General features: G+C 37.4%; 1 protein-coding gene across 9 annotated transcripts in view; it reads right to left on the bottom strand.

Annotated features, from left to right (window-relative positions):
• Positions 1–27,219, bottom strand: part of PCLO (piccolo presynaptic cytomatrix protein) — a 343,040-nt gene that overhangs the window by 149,642 nt on the left and 166,179 nt on the right. For all 9 annotated transcript variants that reach the window (XM_021384447.1, XM_021384450.1, XM_021384451.1 and 6 more), the window contains exon 7: positions 2,724–4,935. In XM_021384447.1, the coding sequence (XP_021240122.1) occupies positions 2,724–4,935 (2,212 nt within the window). The remainder of the gene's footprint in view (positions 1–2,723; positions 4,936–27,219) is intronic.

The raw sequence follows: 27,219 nt of genomic DNA, 5'->3' as shown, positions 1-27,219 counted from the left end.
TTTGCTGTATCAGAGTTTTCGTGGCACTCAAAAGCCAGGGAAACTAATAAATGTTCCAAAAGCTCAGAACACTATTTTCAATGGGGATATCTGGATGCTATGTTCTTTTGACACTAAAGCCAATTTTTTATCCTGTTTGAAGACTGGAATCTCTGGAAGAAGTGCAGGTACTAGTTAAGTGCTGAAACTCATTCTTAAGATGTATTAAAGCCATGTAGATACAGTTTATTAACGTTATGTAGAGAAAAACAGGCCTTGCAGACCTATCTGTATTTTCTGATATTTGCTATGGAATATGACTTCTAAAAAATGAACATCAAGTCAAGGACATGCCTCAATTTGGTCTGAATACAAGCAGCTTAATATTAATACCCTTACTTATGTTCATTTTTAAAAGTACTTAGACATGAAAAGTTGAGCTCTGGCAATCATCAGCACAATAAATGCTTTCCTAGGATTGTGCTTTAGGCTAATTTCTTTTAATGAAATCTCTTCAACACCATGCGATAGCAAGGGGTGGGGAGAAAGGAAAAGATGAAAAGCTAAAAAGTTGAGTGCAACCTGCCTGAGTACCAGAGTAGCTGCCCACCGTCAGGGCACTACAGAGAGAAGTGCCGTCCTCAGAAAAGAAGTCCATGACTTTTTGAAAAACTGTAATAGATTTTCTGGAACATTTTGTGTCTAACATTCAAGTTACATGAATTATTTGCAATTCAAACTGCTTGTTATTAGACAGCGTATTTGAAAATAACATCATAAAGTGTTTTGATTGTTCAACACTTAACAGAAAATGCTGCAACAAGAAGTTCTCTGGGAAGAAAAAAAAAGCTTGTGGAAAACTAGGAACAATACTGCTGAAATGGGAAGCCCTGATATTCAGACATATGTTAATCTAGTAAAGAACAATCGAATCATGATAGAATGCTTCTGAAAGAGTCTAACTAAACAGAGGTTAAGTTAAAACCAAAACAGATTCAACCTAACCTGTAACACATATGCCTTGTACAAATACATAACAGAAAAGAATGCACTGTAGAGCATAAAGACAATTCCCTATGACCTGTTTATACGAGGTAGAAAAGCACCAAATCCAGTTTTTGCAGTTCGGTTATTCTTGTTTTTCAGGAGGAAAGTCCTTCTGCATTGCAGAATGTGACCCTGTAATGACCCTTAATAGTCACAAGTCAACTCAAGACATGATAACACCTACTTATTTAAATTGCAACTTGGGGGATTCCTTTTAATTGACTTCGGGTTTAATTATAGGACTGTGTGTGCTAAGAATAGTGAGAATACTTAAATCTGTGATAAAATTAAAAAAAAACAAAAAAAAAAAACAAAGGTGGCAGTCTTGAACCTCCTCTGAAACACAGACTTCATGAGGAGACTATTTACAGAACAAAACGTTGCAATACATTGTGGCACCAGGAAGGCAAATAGATTTCATTTTTCTAATGTTTATGAAAGATTCAGTTTATGTAAAAAGGAAATAATGCAACAAGGAATAGTGAGGTTAATATAAACCTGAAAAATAAACCATACTACTTCATAATCATGCAAATGTGTCTTTATAGACAATCATTGCCATTTACAGACAATATAGCGCATGCAAAGTCTCTTTTATTGTGCAGTAAATACACATAAGAAGAAGTTAAGGGAGCGCATACAATTTTGAACATATTAATTTCATTTTCTTTCAGTCTGTCTTTATGATTTTTAAACAATTTAGAATATATTAAATCTGAACTGGCTAAAACAAAAGTAGTACATAATTTGCAATTATTCAGTACTTAACATCAGCTTTAACATTCTGCTGTACTTATTTAGAAGAAACATTTTTAATTGCACCATTTATAATACATCAGAAAGGTTCCTTTCATGAACCTAAGTGAGATAAACTCTTGTGCTTATTTGGCAGACATATTGTATGTGGTGCATAGAAAACCAGCTACACTGCATACTCCATCAATAGAAGTAAAATACTTTATGCAAGTTTATTGAAAGATGTGATTGTCTTGCACCATCCAAATGACAAATTATCTTACATCATCACAAGTCTGAATGCACAGAAGTCCACATGACAGGATGCTTTCAACAAACCATATGTAGAATGTTATTTTGCTACCATGTTAAGTTCTATATGGTTCCAACATACAATATGTACTTAACGAACATACTATTTATATGTAAATGTAGATCTAAAAGTGGTGCATCAGGAAATGGAATTATTGGCTCTTGAATTCTACAATGAAATTACATGCAAATAAAATCACTAGAGTTTTTTTTAGAGGATTTAGGAGATTGTGTCCAAATCCCAACAAAAACTATTGCAAATAAGTTCAATGATCCACAGTCACTGGAGAAGGCTCCACATAAAGACTGATGGTAGGGCACGCGTTGTACACAGAATATTCTACACACCATCATTAGAAAAGTAGATAACAACAAGAGAAAAGGAAAATGCACAAGCAAAATCAAAAGGAATGCAAATCAACAATACAGTGAGCATGCCAGAGTAGCATAAAACCATCCAGAAACTGCTGTTAGGGTAAAATAAAAAATATCAACAACAACAAAAAAAAAAACTCCAAAAAATGTAGATACATAGAAGATGCACCAAGGAACAGAAAGAATGAGTCTGCAGTATAACAAAAATTAGACACATGCATAGAAATGAGGGTTTGCGTTGTGATAGTAAGATACCAGTCTGAGGCCTAATTTACCTTCACTGTCTGACATGGCATGCTGGAAGTCATCCATGATGAAGGCTATATCTCGATCATAGCCTCGAGTCCGTGACTCCTCCCTCATATGTTGCTGGACCTCAGGTAATGAATGGCTTGATCCAAACTGGTCCCTGGTATCTGCAGATATTGGTGGCAAGGGTCCAGCTGCCGCTCTTGCCATTCCCATTGGTTGGCCAACGGGACTTAGTGGGCTTTCTTCCTCTGAGTTCTGTGCTACAATTGGGATCCTTCCCCTGCTTTGGCTAATAGGTAGACTGGTGGGTTTAGTTCTTCCAGAAGGTGCTGCATGGCTAAATGAAACATCTAGGGGTTCAGCTTCTTGGGCTTTCAGTCTTAAAGAAGAACTGGAAGAATCCCTTTTCAAAGACAAATCAAGCCCATAAACTGAGGAGGGTCTGGATGAGGGCCTAGATCTACTACCACTGCTATAAGACTTGTCTGCTTCATCTTGTAATGTGGATCTCATTGCTGGACCTAGTGCAGCCCCAAGGCCTGCACCAATGGATGAAGTTAGTGGTGCCCCCATGTATTTTTGTTGGTCAGTGATATTTTTTCTAAGGCCAAAAGTGATATCATCCTGAAGAAGCCTTGCCCTAGTAGTAATTCCCCCGAGTGATGACGTGCTTGATGAAGTCATGTAGGTTGAATAGTCAGGCTCAAGGTCTCTACTTTCTTGAATAGGTGAAAACTTTGTTAGTTTGGGGTCTATCAAAGCCTTCTTGTGTTTTGACTGCTTCTGGTAAAGGAGGGCTGCTGGAAGCTGCTTGGCAGCCTGTTTCTCAAGGGTAAGCCTACCTATGCTATATTTCTCAGACTTGGGAAAATGCCTGAAGCTGCCCTCCGGGTGGTAATACTGTGACAGGCCAGCCAAGTGATCAAGACTTTCTGCACCTCTACGGAACTCTTGCTTTATCTGATGTTTCAGAAGTTTTAGCTCATAAGGGTCCTCCATTGGGTCTTCATCAGCTTTAACATAGGAATGTAACCTAGAAGAAGTCTGCAGTGGTGCTAGGAAGTCTGATACTTCTTGTGCTCTCCTGGCCTCAGTTGTGCGAAGCAGTCGATCTGTTTTGGTTAGATCTTTTTCATGGAGGCTAAAACTGGAACCAAGTGCTCCTGTTCCTTTAGTAAGTTCACCTATATCATCAATCAGCACATAATTTCGGGGTGTATGGTGGTGGTCTATATCTGCATAGAATGAATCTGCAGATATGCTTGATATAGGGCTGCTTGCTATACTGTTTCTCTCATCTAGTCCTATCCTTAAGTCCAAAGTAGAATACTTACTGCCCAGCTGGGACACTGCATAATTATTGTCAGTTGAAACTGGTGCTATCATGAGAGGCTGATTGCGAATCACATCATAGTTTGTTGTTATCTTAGGCTCCAAATATAATGGAGTTTGTCTTGGCTTTGGCTGTATCACCATCATCTGTGATGAAAGTTGATAGGATGGCTGTTGAGTTGGTGGAGGTTGAGCCTGTGGAGTAAAGGACATAGTAGCTCCTGTTTGGAAAGCTGTCTGGGTCTGATAGGGGGAAACCTGCTGGTGATACAAAGGCTGCTGTTGTTGGTAATGGGACTGCTGTGTAAACTGCGTTGGTGCTTGCGTAGGCAGGGCAGGAGATGGATATTGATACTGAGCATATGGGCTTGTAGCAGGGGCAAACTGTGTTTCGGGCTGGGTTTGTGGTGGCATAAACTGATTGAATTCTGTCTGGGGTGCAGTACGTGGTCTTTCCAAGCCATGTTGAGTTTCTATTCTGGTTGACCTGGTATTATTAACTTCACTGTCTGACATATAATCACGTTCTTCTGCTACTCCTTGGAGATAGGCACGCTCTCTCTTTTCTCTTTCTTTTAATAAGGCTTCTTTCCTCCTATTAATGCCCATTTCCAAGTACCTCAGTTTGGCATCTATTTCTTTTTCCTCCTCATCTAGCTCTGCTTGCTTCTTCCTAAGTTTGGCGGATTCTCGTTCAACCAGATCCAATTCTCTGTCTATATCCTGAAGAATTTTGGCTCTGGCCATAGTGGTGGTCCTACAAATCCTTCTGCGTGAAACTGATCCCACAGAAGTATACGGCGACTGAGTTCCTGCTGTTGCTTCCTCTGGAGGTGGGTTGGGCAGAGTCCTCTTCACCTTCTTCTGAGTGCTGGATGGAGTGATGCTTGAGGAACCTTTTGTCTGCAATAGAAAAAACAAGACTCAATCACTATTCTGGAGGCTTGACTGCCAGTAGATCACAAGGAATTTAAAACTTTTTCATGGTATGGATTTTATCTTAGCCACATACTGTAACAGAGAGGAAGCATGTGGTGTCCTTCCTAAGTTTCAGGAAACAGGATGAAATAAATTCCAATAGCCTGTTGAAGATCAAGAAGATGAGCAATCTAATGCAAAATAGGGGAGACACTCGCTAGGGCTTCGTTTAACCTGACACTAAAAAATATAAGTTATATTCTTGAAATTGAATTAATACTGTAATTTAAAAGTGTTATTTATTTTTATCTTGACATACCTAAACATATACATTATATGTATATGTGTTAGGGTGAGGGAAGTATATGCAGATCTATGCACCTTCCTTTTACTTAACACTTAATGGAAAGAATTTATAATTATAAATGTACAAATACAAATATTCATGTGTATATATATATATACATATAATTGTACAATGTAATAGAAATCTCTGAACCAGACACTGAGCGCATACTGAGCAGTTATAACTTGTACTAAAATCCAGACACCAAAGCAGGACCTTCTAGTGCCAACATACTTGGTACAACAGGTAGTCCAGTCCATCAGTCCACCTTTCCATTTTTCCTCAACTCCACTGCCATACATAACAACTTCAAAATTTAAGCAATGTCAAAATACAGTAATCTACTTCAGACCAGGTGTGCAGAGCTCCCCACAGTTACTGGTAGGAGGGTAATTAATGCTTCTCTAAGAGAAGTACATACCATATACTGATGAGATACCTTTTGGAGGTCTCTACTCTCTCCATCAGCTAGGAAAGCAGGCATCACAACTAGTTAGATGCAAGCCACAATGCACTCTACATTACCAGTGCTTTAGAAAGGTTTTGAAGTAAATTTAGGCTCCCATTCAATGTCGATACAATAAGACATTGAACTTGACTGATTTTGAAATTGTACCCTGTCTTCCCAATAGCTTCTAATGAATTTTGCCATAGTTAAGGATAAAGGATTGGCATCTACATGTACACAAGAATAATCAGGTCGGCTATTATAGAATGCAGCCTTGTTGACAAAAAATACAGAAACAGTACAGTGAAGTTTAAGTAAGGAAATAAAAAGAATATTAACCAACTTGTCACTTACACCTCTGCAGGCAAGCACAGCACTTTACCAAGCATTAACTATTATTAATTAAAAATGGAATTTCTTCTGAAATAAATGCTACTTCACTCAAATAAGAAATAAAAAGAAATAATTTTAATTAGGAATTAGAAAGCAGTTTTCCTAGTTTATTTGTCAAGAAAGTCTAATAGTTTTTAGAGAGCTGACAACCTCTATTTCTGCTAACCTTAAGCTAACCCTAGTAAATCAGAATAATCCACATTTGTAATGGATCTTTGGAAAAACATTCACTAATTTTTCAAGTGCAATTTAATCTCTTTTCATCCTCTTCATCTCAATGCCATCAACTTTTGCATGTTTCAGATTTCAATAAATGTACTTTAATTTTGTTTTCAACTTCCCATGTCCATTTCCCAAATCCATGTTGTGCCAACAAATCAAAGAATATAATTTTCTCTAGCTCAGTGTGTAGTCATAATCAAAGACAAATTAATAATCTACAGTAGGTCTAGTTGGCTATTAATTTATATTGTAAATTCAGTCCAATACCACTGTTATTCCCCCCTCCTAAATTTATATAGCAATCACAGATGGTGAAGCAATCACAGATGGCCACCAGTTTTGGGGAACAGCTATTAATAACACACATATTAAAAGATCTGTAACACTTTACAGAATTATTATTTTTGGATGCTAGCTATGTTGCTGATGAATAAATCCCATGTCAACTAATACTGCATTTTATTGAAAAAAGTGTCTTCTTTTAATATCTTTGTCAATATAAAAAGAGTACATTTATTTACATATCAGACTGATGAACACTACAGGAAGACCTAACGCTTGCTTTCGATAAAGTATTGATAACCTATAGTACTCAGCTACTATTCTCACAAGATTTACACCTGAAAAACAAAAAAATGATTTTAATACTGTGATAAAATGTTATTTTTTTTCTTCCTAGATACTTTCATCATCAGTTGCATTAACATGTTACCTGGGAACTGTGTTAATAGATGTAAAGGAAGTTAAAAATCAGTATTTTGGTAGATAAAAATTTAGAGTAGTAGTTAAATTTATTTTTTGCATTTTCTTTGATGCAAGGAATCAAGGAAAACAGTCAACTCAGGCCTGATCTACACCAAATCCTAATCTCTTTAAGAAACAAGAAAATAAGAGTATTGGAAGTAGAAAGGAGTATTTCTACTATCTAGCCCTCTCTCTGTGTATTTTTGGTCACTGTAATACATTTATAATATTATGCTCATTTTAGGTTTAAAGTATCCAAAGGAAAGAGAGAATAAACCTTCATCAGACTACTAGAGAAACATATAAAAAAATCATCAAAAACAGACAAGCATTCCTAGGGCTTACAATTACTAGTTAAATGTTAAGTTGGATGTAAGGCATGTGATGTTAGCGAGCTCTTTGATTTAAGAAGCCATGAAGTTTTCTGCCATATTTTATCATATTTTCCATCTTCCTCATTCTAAGCTACCTGCTTCTTGTCATCTGTTGTCATCTTCCCTGATTTTTAAAAATCTTCTCATGTTTAACAAATGATTACTCTGCATGCCGACTGTAAATCTCAAGAACTAATTTATTCTGCTTCTTGTTTTACCATGACAACGTTATACAAGTATTACTTTATTGCTGATAATTACATAGAGAGAATTTCAAACTACTCTGGGACTTTCCTTTAGGATGTATATAATGGTAGTCACATCTGCTTCTGAGGTGAAGCTGAACTTGCAGAAATAACCCCAAAGCTCGTGCTTGAGATAAAGCTATAGATATGTTGTCCTCAGTACTATGCAGCAAAGAACTGACAAAGAAACAAACTCGCCCATGGCAGCGGTGTTGGAGCTCAATAATCTTTAAGGTCACTTCCAATCTAAGCCATTCTATGATTCTATGATGCCCCTCTCCCAATACAATCCCTGTAACAATACAAAGCAATTTGTAATGTTAAAAAAGTTTTGAAAACAAAAATTGGAAAAGAATGCATTCCTCAGTCCTGCAGTTTAATGACAAGATCACAGAGAGGAACTCAAAATGTTCCTCCCTGTGATCTGAAGGCTGCATACAAACAGGTTTAGCAAAACCTTTCTTTGCTGCTTGACGGCACTGCTAGCTGGTTGAGGGAAGGGATTGTACCACTCTGCTCTGTGCTGGTGCAGCCTCACCTTGAGTACTGCAGGCAATTTTGGGCAACACAGTGTAAGAAAGACATAAAACTGTTACAGAGCATCCAAAGGAGGGCTATGGAGATGGTGAAGGGTCTACAGGGGAAGACATATGAGGAGTGGCTGAAGTCACTTGGTTTGTTCAGCCTGGAGAATAGAAGAGGAGGCCTCATGGTGGCCTACAGCTTCCCCACTGTCATGGTTTAATCCAGCAGGCAGCTCAGCACCACACAGCTGCTTGCTCACTTCCCATCAGTGCGATGGAGGAGAGCTGGAAAAAAGGTAAATATACTGCAATAGACAGTGATGTTAGACTACCTACACTCCATGATGCTATAAAAAACAAAGGTAAAGCAGGTCACAGCAGAAGCCACTCCTCTGCCACAATCTTCTGTGGACTCAACAGTGTGGAGGAAAGCCTGTTCTACACCATAGAGGAACAAAATCTCTTCAGGGTAAAGGTTACTAAATTTGTTAACTTGCACCAGACTTAAAATGTCCACAGAAAGTTATCTGTACCCTAATTACCAAGAAAACAATGCAAATATTAGTTTTTATCTTTAAATAAGGACTATGTAATCAATAAACTTGCTCAGCAAACTATAGCTAATACTAGTTTAAGAGATGCATGCCAATATCACAAAACATGGTAAATAAAACTACAGAGAATAAATTATTTTTATCTAGAAAAGCTGTCAAGCAGCAGAGGAAAGCCAATCACTCATCCATTCTGAAAAGAGGTATCTTTAGGTAGGGACCAATGTAGGTTACCAAGGGTAATCAATGTGTACCAATGGGATGGAAGGTGAAACTTGTGCTCTATCTCTGTGCTCAATGCTCACATTTGAGATTTTTCATGTATCAAACAACTCCCCAAAGACAACCCTTTCAAAAATTCATAACTCCCAATAAGATTTGCAGCTGCAATGAAGCACTTACATTTGTAAAGGGCTTGTGTGTGCTACCCATAGTTATGATATATGCCATTCACTATCAATAATACATCAGCAGGAACAATTAGAAATTTTGGTAATTCATTATTTTAAATATTTAATTTATGTCAAAACATCTATGAAAATCAGTTGTCATTCATTAAGAACCTTTCTATAATTTATCGGTATGTTTAAAATTGCTGCAAATGAAATATAATTTCAAAAGACATTCTAAGAAAGGGCAGTAATACATTATTTCATTTTCAGTATGGAAACCTTAACTGCATCTTTTTGCAAAATGCAAACAGTGATATCGGACAGTGTTTCAATGTTTTGTAGCTTGTCCAATGCAAAGATTTCTCATTCAAGTTTTTGTAGGCCCTTTTGGACTTTATATCTGTTATGTGGATACCACGTAATCAATGGCTAGAGGTTTGTTACTCTTGGTAACAAATAGAGCAAGAATATTAAGAAAATTCTCTCAACTGGCTGATACAGGGTACATTTTAGTGCATGAGGAATCACAGTTAGGAAGCCAAGTAAAGGGAAACAGAGAAATTTTGCATAATAAGGAAAATGTATTAAAAAGTGTATTTATAAAAGTCTAATTATCAGTGCTGACAGTGGAATAATATAGGCTCTAAACAAGTCTGACTATCAGTAAAACCCTACCAGCCAACCTGCATTGCCTGGCCTCATGTGACCTTGCTGACAGTGGGAGTGGAAGAAGAGTCTGATGAGCTGAGGCCTTGTGTATAGGAGGAAAATACCCTGTTTCATGAGAAATATGACAAAGCTCTTCTATAATGTAACTATCATCTTTTTCTTTTCTGGAAGTATTTTGCTCTGGGGACTGAGCAGTGAAGCAGAAAACTAGTTCCTAAATCACACAGCAGCACTGAGATGCCAGTCAGTCTGATTTGTTCTCTTTTTTTTTTTCTTCACTCCTTTGGAGGCTCTGCAGTGATAAATTTCTCCCTGTCAAAACCAATATATTTTTTTTAGAAATAGTCCATTCCAAAAGAACATGCATTTTTTTTCAGAGTTTTTTTCTATCATTTGTTTCAGTTAGAGTCACTCATTTTCCAAATGAGCAATTCTGTACTTTCCATCCTCTTGCTCCTTTCGTTTTCTCTGTGAAATTGTTTTAAATTGACATTTTCACTTCAAATGCAAGGGGAACAGCACAGTGTACTTCCTAACAGCTGATGTGACATGAGATATCAACTTCTTTCCTCAGTTAAACACACAAAAGGACATACGCTTCTTTTGATCTCAGGAGGAAAAAGGAGAAATTCAGTGAAAATTCGATATGCAAACTGCAGACAGATGAGGACTTTACACAGTGGTTTTCAAAGTGATGCAAACCTCTGATTCATCTACCTTACGTGAGTACACATAATCGTTGTTTTCCAACATTTGCATGGAAGATGACTGTGTTTTCCACAGACTAGTCTATCTGTGATCCATTTGGAACAGGATTGACAATTTTGCCTCTAAGGGCAATGGGGCAGCTCATTCCTCAATTACACTGGTAAAAAATGATGAATAACAGTTTAAATACACAAACATACATCAGTGGAAAATCAGATTGTGAGAATAATGAAATTCAATGTTTTGAAACTTTGTCATGAAATGTTGTAACTGGAACAATACTCCATATGTGTATATTCAACTGATTATAGACAACATACAGATTATTCACAAGCCTGTGTTTTCATCTCCTCAGCTTATATATACAAATGATATCCATACAGTGTGCTTTTTCCGCTTGTAGCAGTCTCTTTAACCACTCCCCTCAATATAATACAATAGTGTATAAAGTATTTTTCTTCTTAAGATTAAATTTATACAAAAGGGCAACAGTTATCTTCTTTCTCCCTTTGCTATTCCTTGCCATTTATCTTTGTAACTATATTATTTATCTTTGCAAATTGCTCAGAGATACAAGCTCATGTGAGAAATTTGCTGTTCAATTTTATTCAGTGCATATGGAATTACATCTATCTCAGCTACTTCAGAATGAGGAAAAGGTTTCTAGGAAATTGACTCAGACAGTGGATTCCTGTCAAGCTAACAGAGTCAAATTCTCGAATTTGAGCATTGCTTCTGCATCAAAATGTATGTATCAAATGGGTGAAATATTTTTTACCACTTTTTAGTCTCTGACAAAGAAAAAAAAAAGAAAAAATAGGAGAAGAAGAAGGTGAAGGAAGAAAGGAAGAGGAGAAGGAGAAAAGAGAAGGGATAGATCCTGTTTACAAAATAAGAGAAAACCATCACCAGAATTTCCATTCTAAATGACAAATACAGATTTCACACTTCGCTATAAAGTGCTTGAAAACAGTACAGGACATAACATAGCTGCTATGTAAGAGATACTACTGATGACTAAAAAATGCTTGTTTTTATGTGATTTTACCAAAATATGCTAAATATAGAATCACAGAATCATTAAGGTTGAAAAAGACCGCTAAGACCATATAGTCCCACCACAAACCCCTCCCCACCATGCGCACTAAACCATGTCCCTCAGTGCCACACCTCCATGTTTCCTGAACACCCCCAGAGACAGTGACTTCACCACTTCCCTGGGCAGCCTGATCCAATGCATTATCACTCTGTCTAAAATGAAATTTTTCCCAGTATCTACCCTGAATTTTCCCTGGTGCAACTTGAGGCCATTCCCTCTCATTCTATCACTGTTATCTGGTAGAAGAGGCCAATTCCCACCTTGCCACAACTTCCTTTCAGGGAGTTGTACAGAGCAATAAGGACTCCTCTGAGCATCCTCCAGATTAAATTATCCCAGCTCCCTCAGCCACTTCCTATCAGATTTGTGCTCCAGAACCTTAATGACTTCATTGCCCTTCTCTGGACACGCTCCAGGGCCTCGATGTCTTTCCTGTAGTGAGCAACCCAGAACAGAGCACAGCACTCGAGGTGTGTCCTCACCTGTGATGCGTACAGAGGGATGATCACCTCCCTGGTCCTTACGGTGCTATAATTATACACATCAGTATATCTAAAATGAATGGATTTACCTAGATGCTGTCTTCCTCATGGCTCATGAAAGTTTTTGAAGAGAAGGTTTCTGAAAAATACTCTGCCTCTATAACCTCAAAGATTACGAAATAAATGAGAAAACATTTTGTACAAAGTATACTGAAGACTCTGCACTGCATAACAGGTTGTAAAAGAGAAAGATTCACCACCTGAAGAAAAAGTAATGGCAAAAGTAGAATTGCTATAAGTCAGTGCTTAATAAGATCAAGAAAAAGGCTGCAGACTCATGATGGCTATGTGCTATATTATCATGCCCTATACCACACTATAACACAATTAGTGTTTCTTAATCATCACTTATTTTTTCCCCTATCGTTTCAGTGGCAGGGCACTTTATCTAAAGGACTACAGAACTGCAGATACTCAGAACTTCCCAGCTTAACCTGTGGAAAGTTATCAGAAGGTCTGTGAGGCAGATGGACCATTTGCTGCCTGTGCTTAATAAAGATAAAAATGTTGTATGCACATGATGTGCTGTTATCTCCAGCACTCCCTTTTTTCAGATTTAACTAATTAATGGCACAGAACTGTACCTAAGCAGCACATTCTGATACAGAGACGATGTGATTCTGCCATTGCTATTTCAGTTATTTTAAAGGATACTGTACCACAGGATTAATTGCTAATTTCAGCTTTAGCTGATCATGAAGCTATTTGTGGCTTTAGAAAAAGGCACCACACATCTTCATCTTGGAAGGATGAAGTTGTATAATAAATCTTTTTGCACGGGCTCATTCACTCATTGTAATTAATAATGCACTGTTTCTCATCATGTAACACACAAATGAATATATGTAATTCCTCTCAGTCAGAATAATTTTGTTTGAAGCTCAGATCTCATCTACTGAAAATTTTACTGGATTGCGAAGAGTCCCAGTCAGTGAGAACATACTTTTAACTCTCTCCCTTTGCAGTCAGAGAATCCTGGCCAGAAAGTGCTGGTGAGAAATATTCAGAACAGTTTATACTTATCAGTAGGATACGCGTATGCTGAATTAACACCATCTGTTTTCAATTGATATCAGACTACTTTGCAAATTTTCAGATGTAATTTAAAAAAAATGTACCCTCTCAAAAACAATGGAAATATTAATCTTGTTTTACAAGGAAAAGCAAACAAACAAAGAAGGTGTGAGAAAATCTTGTCTTCTTCTGCCTATTCTATGCTACTCACTTCCTCCAATGAACAGTGGCTGATGGGACCACATGCTGCTCCACAGACCGTGTTTCTTTGCTAGACTAGTAATGCATCTGCCCAAATGCAGACATAAGGCACAGAGCTAATCTGAGCTAGTCTTTCACACTACTGAATTGAAAGAAAGCAGACTTTTAATTCAGCTCTCTCCATAATGACACCTGTTTCTCATAATGCCTGTAGAAACAACCTCATGTGACATAGACATGACCTGTATTTGTCCCAAGACAGAGGAGGTCGGTTCCACTCCTAGAAACTGCTGCAGTTTGAATTCCTGCTTTTGCCTCCTCATGCAGCAACTGCTTTGTAGCCAAATTCAATCATTTTCTCCATGCAGGAATCTCACCACCTCAGCAGTCAGAGGCTTTGGGCTCCGTTCCTTCTGACTGTAGAGGCAGTGTTTATTCCATTCTGCACTTCTGATGCTTTGCTCCCCTGGTCTAGATTAAAGGTGACAGAGTGAGTAGAGCCCTGACTAATCACTTTCTCTGAAATGTGGCTCATGCTGGGGGACAACGGCCATGTGAGTCCTGCTGTAAAGCAGAGATTAGACAACTTCCCCAAGCGCCTGACTGCATAATGCAGGTCTTTCTATATGCCTCACAGCTACACCTTCTGTCTTTTCAGCTCAACCCTGAGTTCATCCACGCTGCTGTGCACCTGGTGAACAACTTACATCAATTTTCCTTCCTTCTTTTTCCAGAAGTGCCCTAAAATTTAATACTGCAACATGTTCTACTGCAGAAAAACATACTTACTCTCCTCCAGTAGCATATAAGCTCTGCAAGGTTTATCAGGTTCTGTAAGAACCAACAATGCTTCATGGTGGTGGCATAGCTACCAAAATACTCGGCAATACTCCACTGAACAACAGCACAGTTGAAGAGTCAGCTCAGTACAGCTGACACAGAACAATTTGATAAACCTGTTAAATCGTAAGCTAAAAACTCTTAAATAAGCCGAAGTCCTCATTCCAAAATGTGTGTTTACACCGCCTAATTCTAAGTAACAGATTAGATAGTGAGGTTAAAAAGGCTAATGATGATTATATTTCTACATCCGTAATAGACGGTATGACAAGAGCCTTAATTCAACTAGACTTTTGTTGTGAAATAGCAGAGACATGCAAAAAAGGCAAAAAACTCAGACGCTAAATTTCATGAACACTTGCATCTAACATTTTAAAACAGAATTTGGCCAGGCAGAATGTAAACAATGGTTTATGACACTCGCCTTTCCTGCTGACTCCTTGTTTCCAGGTTTCATCTCATTCCAACAACTCAGAAGCTTTCTGGTCTGCAGCAAGTTCCTCACAATCTCCTCTGCCTCAGCCGGACAGGTCATTTACTCCATCAGTTCAGTTTGTGAACCCATTCATGTCACTTCTCTTCAATTTCTCAGCACCTTCCTGAACTTCTGCCTGCAACATTTTTCCCTCTCTATCTCCACCTCCCTTTCTCTGAAGCATGAGAATTGCCCCTAAAATATGCTCTCAGGATAGGAGCAATCTCTCTCCAGAAGCTTCCAGCCAAGCCAAATGAATGAAACCGAACCTAACAACAAACACACCGAACAGATCATCTGTCACAGATGGCTACACTTATGAAGTGTGAAAACCACTCACAGTATGCCCAGATTTTCTGTTACATTTTTTCTAAAAAGTGTACTAGCCAGACCACACAAAAAAACATATCTCTAATCTTATTCTCAGATAAGAATGGATATTCCAGTTTGATATAAGACCATTTCTAAGTGACACAAGTTAAACAAAACCAAATTAACTTCTCACGCCCCAATCAAAACCTCCAAAGAGCCCATTTTTCAAAGGTAGCACTAACACTAGAATAAACTTATAAAGAAACTTGCTATATTGATGCAAAATAGAACTCTTCATGGAAGAAGAACAGCTTTCATTATGTTACCTGTTTAAATTTATATCCTTTTTTTTTTTTAATTTAAATCAAAGATTATTAAAAGGTATGGAACAATTGTTTTGAAATTTACATTTTTTTCTGTATTTCTTCTATATGTATTCTGCGTTCTGTTGATACTACACTGAATTCAGTCCATGGAGGTGGGAAAGAGGCGGCAAATGTGTCACTGTTTGATACTATTTAAAACTAGACTGGACATCAGCACCAAGTCTTCACTGAAGAAAACCAGTCGAGACACACAACTCACTTTTGATCAGTGATCAGCACAATTACAAATAAAATTGGGAGGAAGTTCTGATTTTAGAATAGCATACATCTTTTCTTTTTAAGTATATACTGATATATTTTTAAAGCTGATTGTTTTAGGAATTATTATAAATGGTTTATAAGACTAACACTGAAATCTAGATTAATTTTAATAAAAGCAAGTGTTTAATTTTTGGATAAATTCAGTCAACAGCCTATTGTCAATGTGATATTCAGCTCGTGCAGGGACCAGGAAGAAGAAAACCGTGACATTTAATGAATTTTCTTTCTACTATTTTAATATCAATATTTAGAACTATGACCTTCTTCTTTCCTGTTACAAACAGGACAGGAAGATAGAAATCTGGTGAGCTTATAGTAATGTAGTTAAAAAAAAAAGGCAGCAGAAAAATAGAAGTTAATGTGAAAGATGTGCTATTTGCAGTTACTAAACTTATATTTCAATCAAAAAAGAAAAGGAGAAACAGAAGTTAAACCAGCTGGGTTGTCTCAAGATCCCATAGAAAAATGTGTTTTTTTTTTTTCTGGTAGAACTTAATCTGTTTTTTATTGTGTGTGTTCTTCTCATCATCAAGTCATCTCCCATTATTAAGACTGCTGTTAATTCATTTCTAAATCACTGAGGCAGGAACCTAGTCTGGTTTTCACATTATTTTCTGATGACAGTATTTATGTTAATTGATCCTTGATAAGTACATTAGCAAAAATAAAGAATACTTCTATAAGCGTGACAGAATCTGTAATATTTACAGAACTAGCTGCTTCAGTATTTCAGCAGGAAACATTGCTTTAATTCTCAGATCTCTATTATGGAATCTGAATGCACAGTAATCATTCTAGTACCTCACTGTACATATAGCAGACAGGAGCCAGGCTGGCTGAATAGTGATGATGATTATCTTGACTGATGAATCATCAACGCCATTTACCTTACCATGCATTATCTACGAGCTCTGCATATTAGTGTACAATTCTTTATCATGCTTTTTGAACACCAATTTACATATAAGCAGAAAGTTGTGATGAAATATTTCTCTTTATCTGCTCTCCTCTCCTTCTGGAAAACACTCAATGACTTTGTATCTGACCATAGTCAACATTTTAAAACTGTGCTGCTTCTCCACCACAATGCTAATTCCCTCTTCAAGTATTTTATAGGTTATATATTCATGAAATAGAACCACAATGCTGTAACATAGTAATAATTTCAGAGAGGTAAGATGATCAAGAATTAGAAAAGGGAACACATATCCAATAAATTTTAGCACAAAGTAACATAATGACATAATGTTTCATAAATTGTAGAGCAATTCAAACTCAAAACCATGTCATGATGAATGATCCATTGGCACAAGGGTCTCTTATAAAAAGCAAACCTCGGCTCTTTGTAAGACATAAAAAAGAGATTGTGAAGGGGAGAGAACGCTGTTACTTTCTTGTATGATCATAGATCTGGGCCTGAGCATATGATCAGCCTGCCCCATCAAAGAGAAATTTCCTATTACTCATGGAGTTGTATTACAGCACAGGTTTTCTATGCAGCAGTTCTGAAAGAATGTTGGAAAAATATACAAGGGTCACATACGTGGGTAATGCAATCCATGTATTGTAAAATATATTGTGTTTATACACAAAACTTATGGACTTTCTTTGTGTAAATTCTCATACTAGCCCCAAAGTGATCTAAGTGATTTGGAACCCACTTATTTATTTGAAAGATGCTGTTTTATGCTTTGGAGACATACAGTGTGAGAAAGTCTGCTGCAAAGAGCTACAAAAAAAAAAAAAAGAAGGCAAAGGGTATGTTCATATAAGAAGAGTACCACACTCTTAACGTGTATCACAAACCATCACACTGCATTTCTGGTGTGCAAGCTAGAGACTTAAATACATTTCTGCTAGGAGGTTTTGCTCATTGTGTTCTTCCTGAAACAATTACACAGTTCCAGGACAGAGCTAGTTCCACCTCAGCATTACTGTTTGCCAATCACACCCAATTGCTATCAGTTAATATTTACTTATGGCCACTGCATCCTTCCAAACTGTACCTGTGATATTATGTCTCTGTGGGCAAACCAAGTTCTATACAAGAGGACAGTAACACCTAACCTCAGAAGCTACTTTCTCTTTTCTGAAAATATATGGATTAGTCACTGTCATAGACAAAACGCTGAAGGAGATAGACACTGACATGAAATTGTGCTGCAGAGTCTATTCTCACAAAATTGTTCCAATTTTTGAACAATTGTGTGTAGAACAAGTGTGTAGAAACATAACAGCAAAAACAGAAAGACAGAGAGCGTTCAACTTGTTCTTCAGCCTGTTCATGCTGTATGACCAGCTCAGGAGAAACTATAAATTATTGATTTCAAATTGCTCTTTATCAGTTCTGCACTAAATTTCCAAACCAAGTTCTGAACACTCGGAACTGCAGGAAAAAAATAATTATAATGCATTTCTTTAAAAATGTTTGGGAGTCTAAGAATAAATTATTTGTACTATGTCTTTCAGTAAAAACTCACAGTTGATGGCAGTGACTTTCAGATAGACATTTAGAAGTACACTGCTATCTTAAGCCATTTGCATGTTTCTCCCTATTACATAATTATTGACTATTTAGTATAATGACATTAAAACATACTTTATTTCAACTCTCTATGCTTTGTGACCAGGAGACCTTTCTTGTTCCACCTTGTTTTCTCCTTTATTGCTCACTGCATGTCTGTGTAGCGTAATGCATCAATATGGGTAAGATACCTGTCAAAGTAAGTTACTAGTGACTGGTGAAAATAGAATAAAAAACTGATGCAGAAGGAGACGTCTAGGTCTCAGCTATTCTGTCAGTATCTCTAGTTCAAAACATACATTCAAAGCTATTCCATATATCAAACTCCTTCAGGACTTTGAAGGAAACAGAGGTGATTATCACTGCCTGTCACTTTCCAACAATTATTGAATATATTGTCACAGAATCACAGAATTACAGAATGATTGAGTTTGGAAGAGACCACTGGAGGTCTTCTGGTCCAATCCCCTGTCTCAAGCAGGCTCAGCTACAGGAGGTTGTAAGGACCATGTTCAGGCAGATTCTGAGAAAGGAAAAATATTTCTAGAACAATTCAGACAAACAAATTTTTTTTCAATTACTAAAAACTTTTTTGTTTCAAAAATACTTCCAATAAGATTAAAACAAAAGAAAAAAACAAGCCATTATTATTTTTTTTAAATAAAATGAAAATTTGAAAAATTTTCAGCTTGCCACCTGCCATGGGCTCATTTTCACTTTTGCTCCATAGGCAGCTGGCAAACTATGACTTTTCTTCTTTTTCCTATTATAAATGCCTCTTTTCTTTTTTACTTGTGCAAATTTTAACTATTCCAGTATTCAGTTCACACACTGAATGCAGACTTACATCCTTCTAAGAGATGCACACTGAAGGACAGAAATCACAAGTTGCACAAGGGAAATCAAGAATTCTTTGCCATGGCAGCAATGAAGTCCCAGAACAGGCTGCCCAAAGATCCAGTGAAATCTGCAGAGATTTTCAAAATTCAACAGGACAATACCTCTGGCTATCCAACCTAACTTCAAAACTAGCCCAACTTTGAGGTGGAGGTGGGTCTATATTATCTCAACACACTGCTCCCATTCTGATGAGTTGGTGATCTTTTTCCCAGTCAATGTGATAGCTGAGGAGCTTGGCTATTTAATGTTTTCAAAACTCAGTACAGGCAATCACATCCTTATGGGTTTCTTGCCAAGATGCTGTGGAAGGTGTAAAACAGTAGGGACTGCACTATTTATTTTTTATCAAATAAAAGCTTCAGTGTAGGCAAGCGTTCTGTAACTGTAGTGTTGTTGAGATGAAAGGTACTGTTAGTCATGTCTATAAAATATCCTTCAGAAAAGCCACTTTGCTTTTATTTATATATATGTGTATATGTATATACGAAAAGGAACAATTTTAAGTTAAGTTACTGTTAGTAACAGATATATGAAGTAAAACAATGTTATTTCTGTAACTTGTCACAAGTTTTTCTTGTCTTCCATGAGCTCTTGGGCCAAATGATCAAAAAATGGAACAAGGAGGTAACTGCCTACGTTACAGTTCTCTGACAGGTAATGTTCAAACAGGCTGTAAGAACATAAGGACTCTGAGCAGCCTACAGTACTGCTGACAAAAGAACAACTTTTATTGCCTAAAGAAATATCTGGAAGCATTACTATAAAACTCTCCACACTACTATACCACTGATCAAATGAGCAAAGAACAAAGTTGGTGATTCTTTCCTTCCTTTCCACTCTTTTTACAAGGCTGTAATATTTCTGCTACGGATTCCAACTTTGGTATCATAAAAGGAGCACCAGTATGATGTAAGTGATTAACCAGACAGTAAAATTTCTGAAAAAGACAGTCATTGGCTCTTTAACTCAGACAAGAAGTATCAGCTTATTTCACTGTTACTCTTTGTACCATCGATACATGCCCAGAGAGATTGTGGATCCCCTGTCCCTGAAGGCGTTCAAGGCCAGGCCAGATGGGACTTTGGGCAACCTGGTCTAGTGGGAGGTGCCTCTGCCTATAGCAGAGGAGTTGTAACTAGATGATCCTAAAGGTCCCTTCCAACCCAAATCATTCCATGATTCTCTGATATATACAGCAAAATCACAACTATGCAAGAGGATATAGAAAACGTGCTCCATAAGCTTATCAAATAAATACTACTTACATGCTGCATTATGATTTCCTGAGGCACTATGTTTAATAAATACTATACAGGACTTGAAAATAAACATCAAGTTTCTCTATATTAGGCCTAAATTTTAGGGAGGTAACTCTCATTCTGATTCACCTTGTCTATCACCTTTCTTGATTGTCTTTTCACTTTTGGCTGTCTAAATCAAGCAGTTGTCCAGATTTGCAGAAATCAGCACAGTTAAATATCTTATCTCACACATACTGAGGAAGTCCCCAGCATTTAATACTCTTCAGATCCTTCCTCTATACTACTTATTTTCAAACTGTCTTTACTTTCAGTTAATGGCTAGCTCATCTCAGGGTCCTAGACCAGGGAATAGACTTGCCAACCAGTGTAAGAGCACCAGCACACTCAGTGCTTGAGCAGCATTTGGCAATAGCCAACAGCCTGCCAAATGAGTAAGGTAACAGAATGAAAGCTGTACTTCAGCAGGAACCACTCAGATAGGATAAGAGAAGGTGTCAGAGAGGGACTGGCAGGGAAGCAGAAGTAGGGTTTCAGAAGGAGATTAGAGAGAAGACATGGACAGATGGGAAATGTGAACAGAAACTGAGCCTAGATCCAAATTCAGTCTGTGAGCATGCAAGAAGTTCTGGAGGAGGAGAGCCAAAAGGCAGGCTTCATCCATAGTCTCACACAGAAGGAGAGAAGGAGAATCAAGGAAGAAATTTCAGGCTCTGCATCAGTGCTTCACAGATGTGTCTAAGCCATATCCTATGACAGTGTTTCAGTCCTACTTATCTATTTAGAGTTTCTAAATGGCTGAATTAGGCATCACAGCACTGAGCAAACTAGCTACTTCTAATACCTGTCTTGGAGCTTCATTCTAAGTGCAGGGACTGTAAGTACTTGCCAAATCTAGAGATCAAGTTAGGTGTGATTTTACACCATCAATATCTAACATGAAAGATGATATTTCCTGTCATGCATACAGGAAGATGCTTGGCCTATCTAGATTAATGAAGAAAAATGTAAAAAGAGGAATGCTAAATGCAGAACAAAAGACACTTCAGCTAAGGCATAGAAGGAACAAGGCAGGTATCATGTAGGCTGTTTCATTATGGGTGTATTTAGTTTGTCTCAGCTTCCTATCTTGTAAATAAAGAACTGAAGCACTGAGGCCACCAAGATTGAAGAAAGAGCTCCAAAAGCACTCTGAAAAAAATGCTGCATCGATACAAACTGACAGCAATAATGTGGATATGAATATGTAACAAGAACCATGAATACTAAACAAAGTGGTATTTAATTTTTGAATTCAATTTTTAAAGCTAATACTATTACTTACGCTGCTCAAGATATACCTGTCTTGGAAAGGTAATCAGTTATGTATGCTATCCCTTAATGTCATTCCCAATATTCAGATAACACAGCCCCATGCTAATAACTTGATTAGAAAGTATTTGTGTTATTGCAGTTAGAAAGCTTTTCTTCTTACCTACTGAATATCCCATAAAACAAATAGACATACTTAATTCCTTTCCTGCTTCAATTGCACATGAAGAGTGGTTAGTAGGTGTTTCACCTATAGCTATATTTAACAGTGAAAGATTGCTATCTTATCCAGCTTTGGTCTTCTGTTTTCTAGATCAATACAGCCAGCTCCTTCAGCCTCTTATCCAAGGCCTTGTTTTCTAAATCTTTTGTCCTTTCACTTTTGCTCAACTCTGATTTTTTTAATTCTCCCCAACTGTTAAAAGGTACTGATATAAAGAGCATGTAGTATTACTGCGACAGTCTCACCAACCACTGAGTAAGGTACAACAATTACAACAGATATCTTATATGCGGACAAGTTCTATGCACTTTGCAAGAACATTTCTGCTTTTGGCCCAAGTATTTTATACTTTAAGTCATATCTGAATATTGAATTTTTTAGTACAAGTATTGTCATATTTATGAATATTTGATGGATTGTTTTTTGTTTTTGTTTGTGTTTTAAATTTTCTACCTGTAGTGTCTGTACCATTCCTGAATTTCATTTTAGAAATAGCTTAGAATTGCTATTCTGCTTTCCAGAGTGACTGGGATTCCTGTAGCGAATTGATCTGAAAATGATATGTGAGTGCTTTTTCCACAATCTAAATTGCAATTAAATTTTTAAAGAGTCAAGTCTATGGCCAAATCTTGTTTGCTCCACTTAAAGCTCTCTTCCAGTTTGACAGTGACCAATTTAACCTGATATCTCTCTTCAGTTTGCAGATGGAAAGTTCAGTTCCATTAAAAAATAATAATTGCTAAATATTAGCTTATGAATAAATAATGATATATTAGAGTAAGAAATTAAAGAAGTGCAGTATAAAGAACTATTTTTGCCAGTATTTCCTAATACTTACATTGAATTTTTGAGCATCAATATGTAAAACCACATGCCTACACTTACAATCTCAGATTAATTCGGAATTGTAAATACAGTTATTTATTTTAACAAATACTTTTTAACACAAAAACATTTATTTAGCAAATCAATGTCAAAATAGAAACATTTTGAGAATGAGGACCAAGGTAAAAAGCTCATAAGTTTAGTTCTACCATAAGCAAGCCTTATTAATTTAAAAAAATAACCATTAGGTGTTATTAGCCCAAATGGCTCTGGCATTTGGGCCACATAAGGCAAGAGAGAATCTGACCTAGCAAGTATTTCCAGAGACAAGATGTAAAGTTTCAGAGCTCTAAGTGACGATTTATAACATTAATAATGCATTGTTCACTATTAACACGCTTATAGCCTAGACATTAAAGACTAGCCTGGTTTTATCCTCCCCTATTTTTACTTTTTCTGAGTGAGCATCTGATCACTAGTTTTAGATGTACTGAAGTATTTTTCAGATATTTTCAAGTAGGACATATGAGCTATCATCTGTTTTTTGCCATTCTCGGATTACTTCCAAGTAACATTTAATTACATTTGGCCAATCAAGACAATATTCAATAAACTTTTAAAAATATCTTAATGATATTAAGGGAAAAATATCTTAATGATATTAAGGGAAGAAGTGTTGGAATTAAAGCTTGCATTATGTTATGAGATGAAGTTTTGGAGAAGGCATTAGTCTACTACTTTGACAAGAGCAAATTCCTTGTTTTTCTCTAGTTAGTGCACACTGGGAAAGTTTGCAGGGAGGATTTTGTGCATGCAAACTGGATACCTTCTGGAGAAAGCTCTGGAGAATCTCTGTTCCAAGAGTATCTCAAATGTGTTCAAATCCCAGTAGGGAAAACCAGCCCAACCCATTGACTCTGTTTGGACATCAAACCACAGGCTGAATCCAGTCCAGTGTTAGATTCTCCAGCTGCACGAAGTATACTTGTAGAGGCTTTAACATCAGCTAATGTGATCTGTTGTTCTGATTTTAGTGTACCAAATTACTTTCTAAAAGGGCACACTCAGTGCTTCCTTTGCAGGGAAGCTTTTATAGAAGCTGGTCTTTTGCCAAAGTTTCTGAGGATGTATGCCTCAGAAATGTATGTATGTATTGTCATAACTGCTTCTAAGAGAATGGACAGAATAAAACGCAACGACTCAAATTTGTCAGCAGAACATGTGAAAGAAACTCTCTTGAGTTCAGTTGGGTTAGTCCCCGTCCATCTGAGATAAGCAGGCAATTACACTAGTAGAAATTGTATCCTCCTCCTTTCTATTCAGATAAACTACTGCATTCCAAGACTTGGCCAGAGAGAAGGGTTTCAGGCAAAACAGAGGTAAGCAAGTTCAAGCTTAATGGTCAGCGTACGCTGTTCTATCGCTCTTCCATGCTTCCTTTTTCTGCTATATATATAGTATTCGTTACTCTAAAGCAGGTAACATCATATTGGTCTTTCCCTACACCCCAAACCCAAAGAATTCCTAAAATGGAACCATGGGGGTAGATAACCAAGTCAGCTGGAAATGAGCGTAAAGAGATTACAATACCTTCATTATTCTTAGTCTTTTATAGAAGATAAAAGATTGAAGATTGTGGCCATGGGTACTTTTTTAATGTGTAAATGAGAACTGGTTAACAGGGAGATGGATGAGCTGTCAGCAGGTAAGAAAAGGTCCAAGTGACAGAAAGCCTAGGCTCTTTGTCAACTCTGCCATAAATCTCACGCTTTAAAATAGATTATGAAGGGTCTCCTTTGAAAGGGAAAAAGATTGAATATCATAACAATTTTCTGCTATGCATGACTGTCCCTGTATTGAATACAGAAGGTATGAAACCAACTACTTTAAAAGTAACAGGCAATTCAGAGTGACCCAGTTAAATGCTCTTTAGAAAACAAAGCTTATATGATATGTTGACCAAATGTGAGATAGTCTTGTCTGTTTTAAAATCTGACAGATGGAAAAAAAAGATGGCTTATTTAATTCACTGAAAGGTTATTCCAAAAGATTTAAAATACAGCAAAGAAAGCAGTAGCTTGAAATGTTAACAGATCTCTAAACTGTAAATACTTCAAGCCTTCAGTGGAGAAAGCAATCTTAAATCTATTGAAATCATGAAGTTGAAAAAGGTAGATATTTTACTATTTACATAAGAATAAATGATGATCAAGAATTGTCTTTTATGTGAGTGAGATCCTAACTTTTCAACTCAAGTTTCCAGTGAATGTTTTTGAAATGCAGAAAAGTGGTGAGCAGGGGAATGCAAGCACCAGTGGCCTTTGCACCCCGCTCCCCTTCAGTGCATTGCTGTACTGAACTGACACTGCTACTTTAAAGATGACTTTTTAAAGGAAATCTAGATGGGGAGAGAGATTAAGTTACGTGAATGTGAAGCAGGAAACTCTTCTGAAAGTAATTCAACTGCTAACAGAGCCCAAGTCCCATTAAGAAAAGTCAGTAATATTTAATATTCTAGGCGTTTAGGTCACTTTTGCAAAACAAGCACATGAGGGATTTCGGATCTTTTGAAAATGACGTAGATCGCTTTGAAACTAATATCTCATATTTATTTATATGATACAAAGAGAACAACAACATCATTTGATAGAGTAAATTCTCAACTACCAAACAATATTTTTCTACATAGTCACCACCATGAGCTATGCATTTTGACCAGTGATGAACAAGAGTCTGCACACTGCACTGTGATTTTGGTTAAAAAGCATAGGAATGATGAGGCTGTGAGTGCCTCTTCTACGTCCTTGAAGCACTGATAAGGAGAAACAGAACACTATCTCTCTATTACCTCCATGGATGAGAGAAAGCAAATGGTGCATATCAAATAAATTATTAATCTCTCCCATTTGTCAGAAAAAAACATGAAGGAAGGGGAAGAGAGGAGAAAACTGGCATATAAGGGATAATAGGAGAGAGGGTCCAGAGGAGGGCCACAAAGATCATCAGAGGGCTGGAGCACCTCCCCCTCAGGGACAGGCTGAGAAAGCTGGGGCTTTTCAGACTGGAGAAGAGAAAGCTGTGGGGGAATGTTATAGTAGCCCTCCAGTACCTGAAGGGGGCCTACAAGAAAGCTGAGGAGGGACTTTTTATAAGGCCATGTAGCAACAGGACAAGGGGAAATGGTTTCAAACTGGAAGAGGGTAGATTTAGGCTAGATATTAGGAATAAACTCTTTACTGTGACGGTGGTGAGACACTGGAACAGGTTGCCCAGAGACGTTGTGGATGCCCCCTCCCTGGAAGCATTGAAGGCCAGGCTGGATGGGCCTCCGAGCAACCTGATCTAGTGGGAGGTGTCCCTGCCTATAGCAGCGGGGTTGGAACTAGATGATCTGAAAGGTCTCTTCCAACCCAAACCATTCTGTGATTCTATAATGACACAGAAACCCAGATCATATTTTATCCCTGCACTTAGCATGAGCCCAACTGAGGCACAAAAGAACAAAAGGAATTCTGTGGGTATATCTACACCTTCTCTGGATTGCTGGCCTGAATTCAAACTGAAAATAAGATCTGTCCATGAGCAATGAAACAGCCGCATATGTAGCTGTGGGGCACTCTTCAGTGATGTAGGAAGCAGCGCGCTTAACCAGACCCACTGACTTAATCTGTCATTACATATTTTAATGTACTATCAGGCTGACCCTGACAAATGGCATGCAAACATATGAACCATGCAAATCAAGCCATTCCCAGTCTACACCTAACGACTGGTGTACACATGGCCAAGATGAAGCATCAGTTGCCACCAGTGCCTGAAGAAGATAGTCATTAAACCACAACCCACAGATGCCACTTAGATTTCCTGAAAGAAAGGAAAAATCCTTGCACTTTAAATGTAGGATACTCTTCCATCATACAACCAAAGATGATTCTTCACTCAATGCTCTCCTATACCTTAAGCCCAAATAGCAGCTGTTTCTGCACAAGGTAATGGCTGTTATATTGAAAGGTGACTTTTAAAGAAAACAGGATGTTCTACCTTTTTTATGGACCAGATCGTGGGACCAAACCAGAAAATTAAGTCACCAAATTAAGTCTTTTGCAATTACAACCATGTGACCATATACTGCAGAGATCATGAAACACTAAAATGGACATAAGAGCTATAATCAACTACTAACCCCTTTTAATTACTTTTAAGAACAGTCAACAAGAAACCAAGAGAAACACCAATGTTCTGGGCTCCAGTAAGAGCAGAAATCTCGTTACTTGGAATTCTGGCATGACACTAAGAAATGAACCTATTCCATGCTTCCAATGAAGGTAAGCAGAAATGTCCAACCGCAAACTAGCCCATGCAACTATCTCTGCTCTTTATCTCTGTTCATTTATCTGCTTGTTCACCCAAGCAGACCATCCTTCACTAGCATACTGATCTGGTGATCGCTTTAGTCCTGAAAAGACAAGCAAAACATCATG

The sequence above is a fragment of the Numida meleagris genome, chromosome 1 (genome assembly GCF_002078875.1).
Source record: "Numida meleagris isolate 19003 breed g44 Domestic line chromosome 1, NumMel1.0, whole genome shotgun sequence".
In the NCBI taxonomy this organism is placed as follows: Eukaryota; Metazoa; Chordata; class Aves; order Galliformes; family Numididae; genus Numida; species Numida meleagris.
The sequence above is the reverse complement of the archived record's forward strand: the minus strand, read 5'-3'. Positions and strand labels throughout refer to the sequence as shown.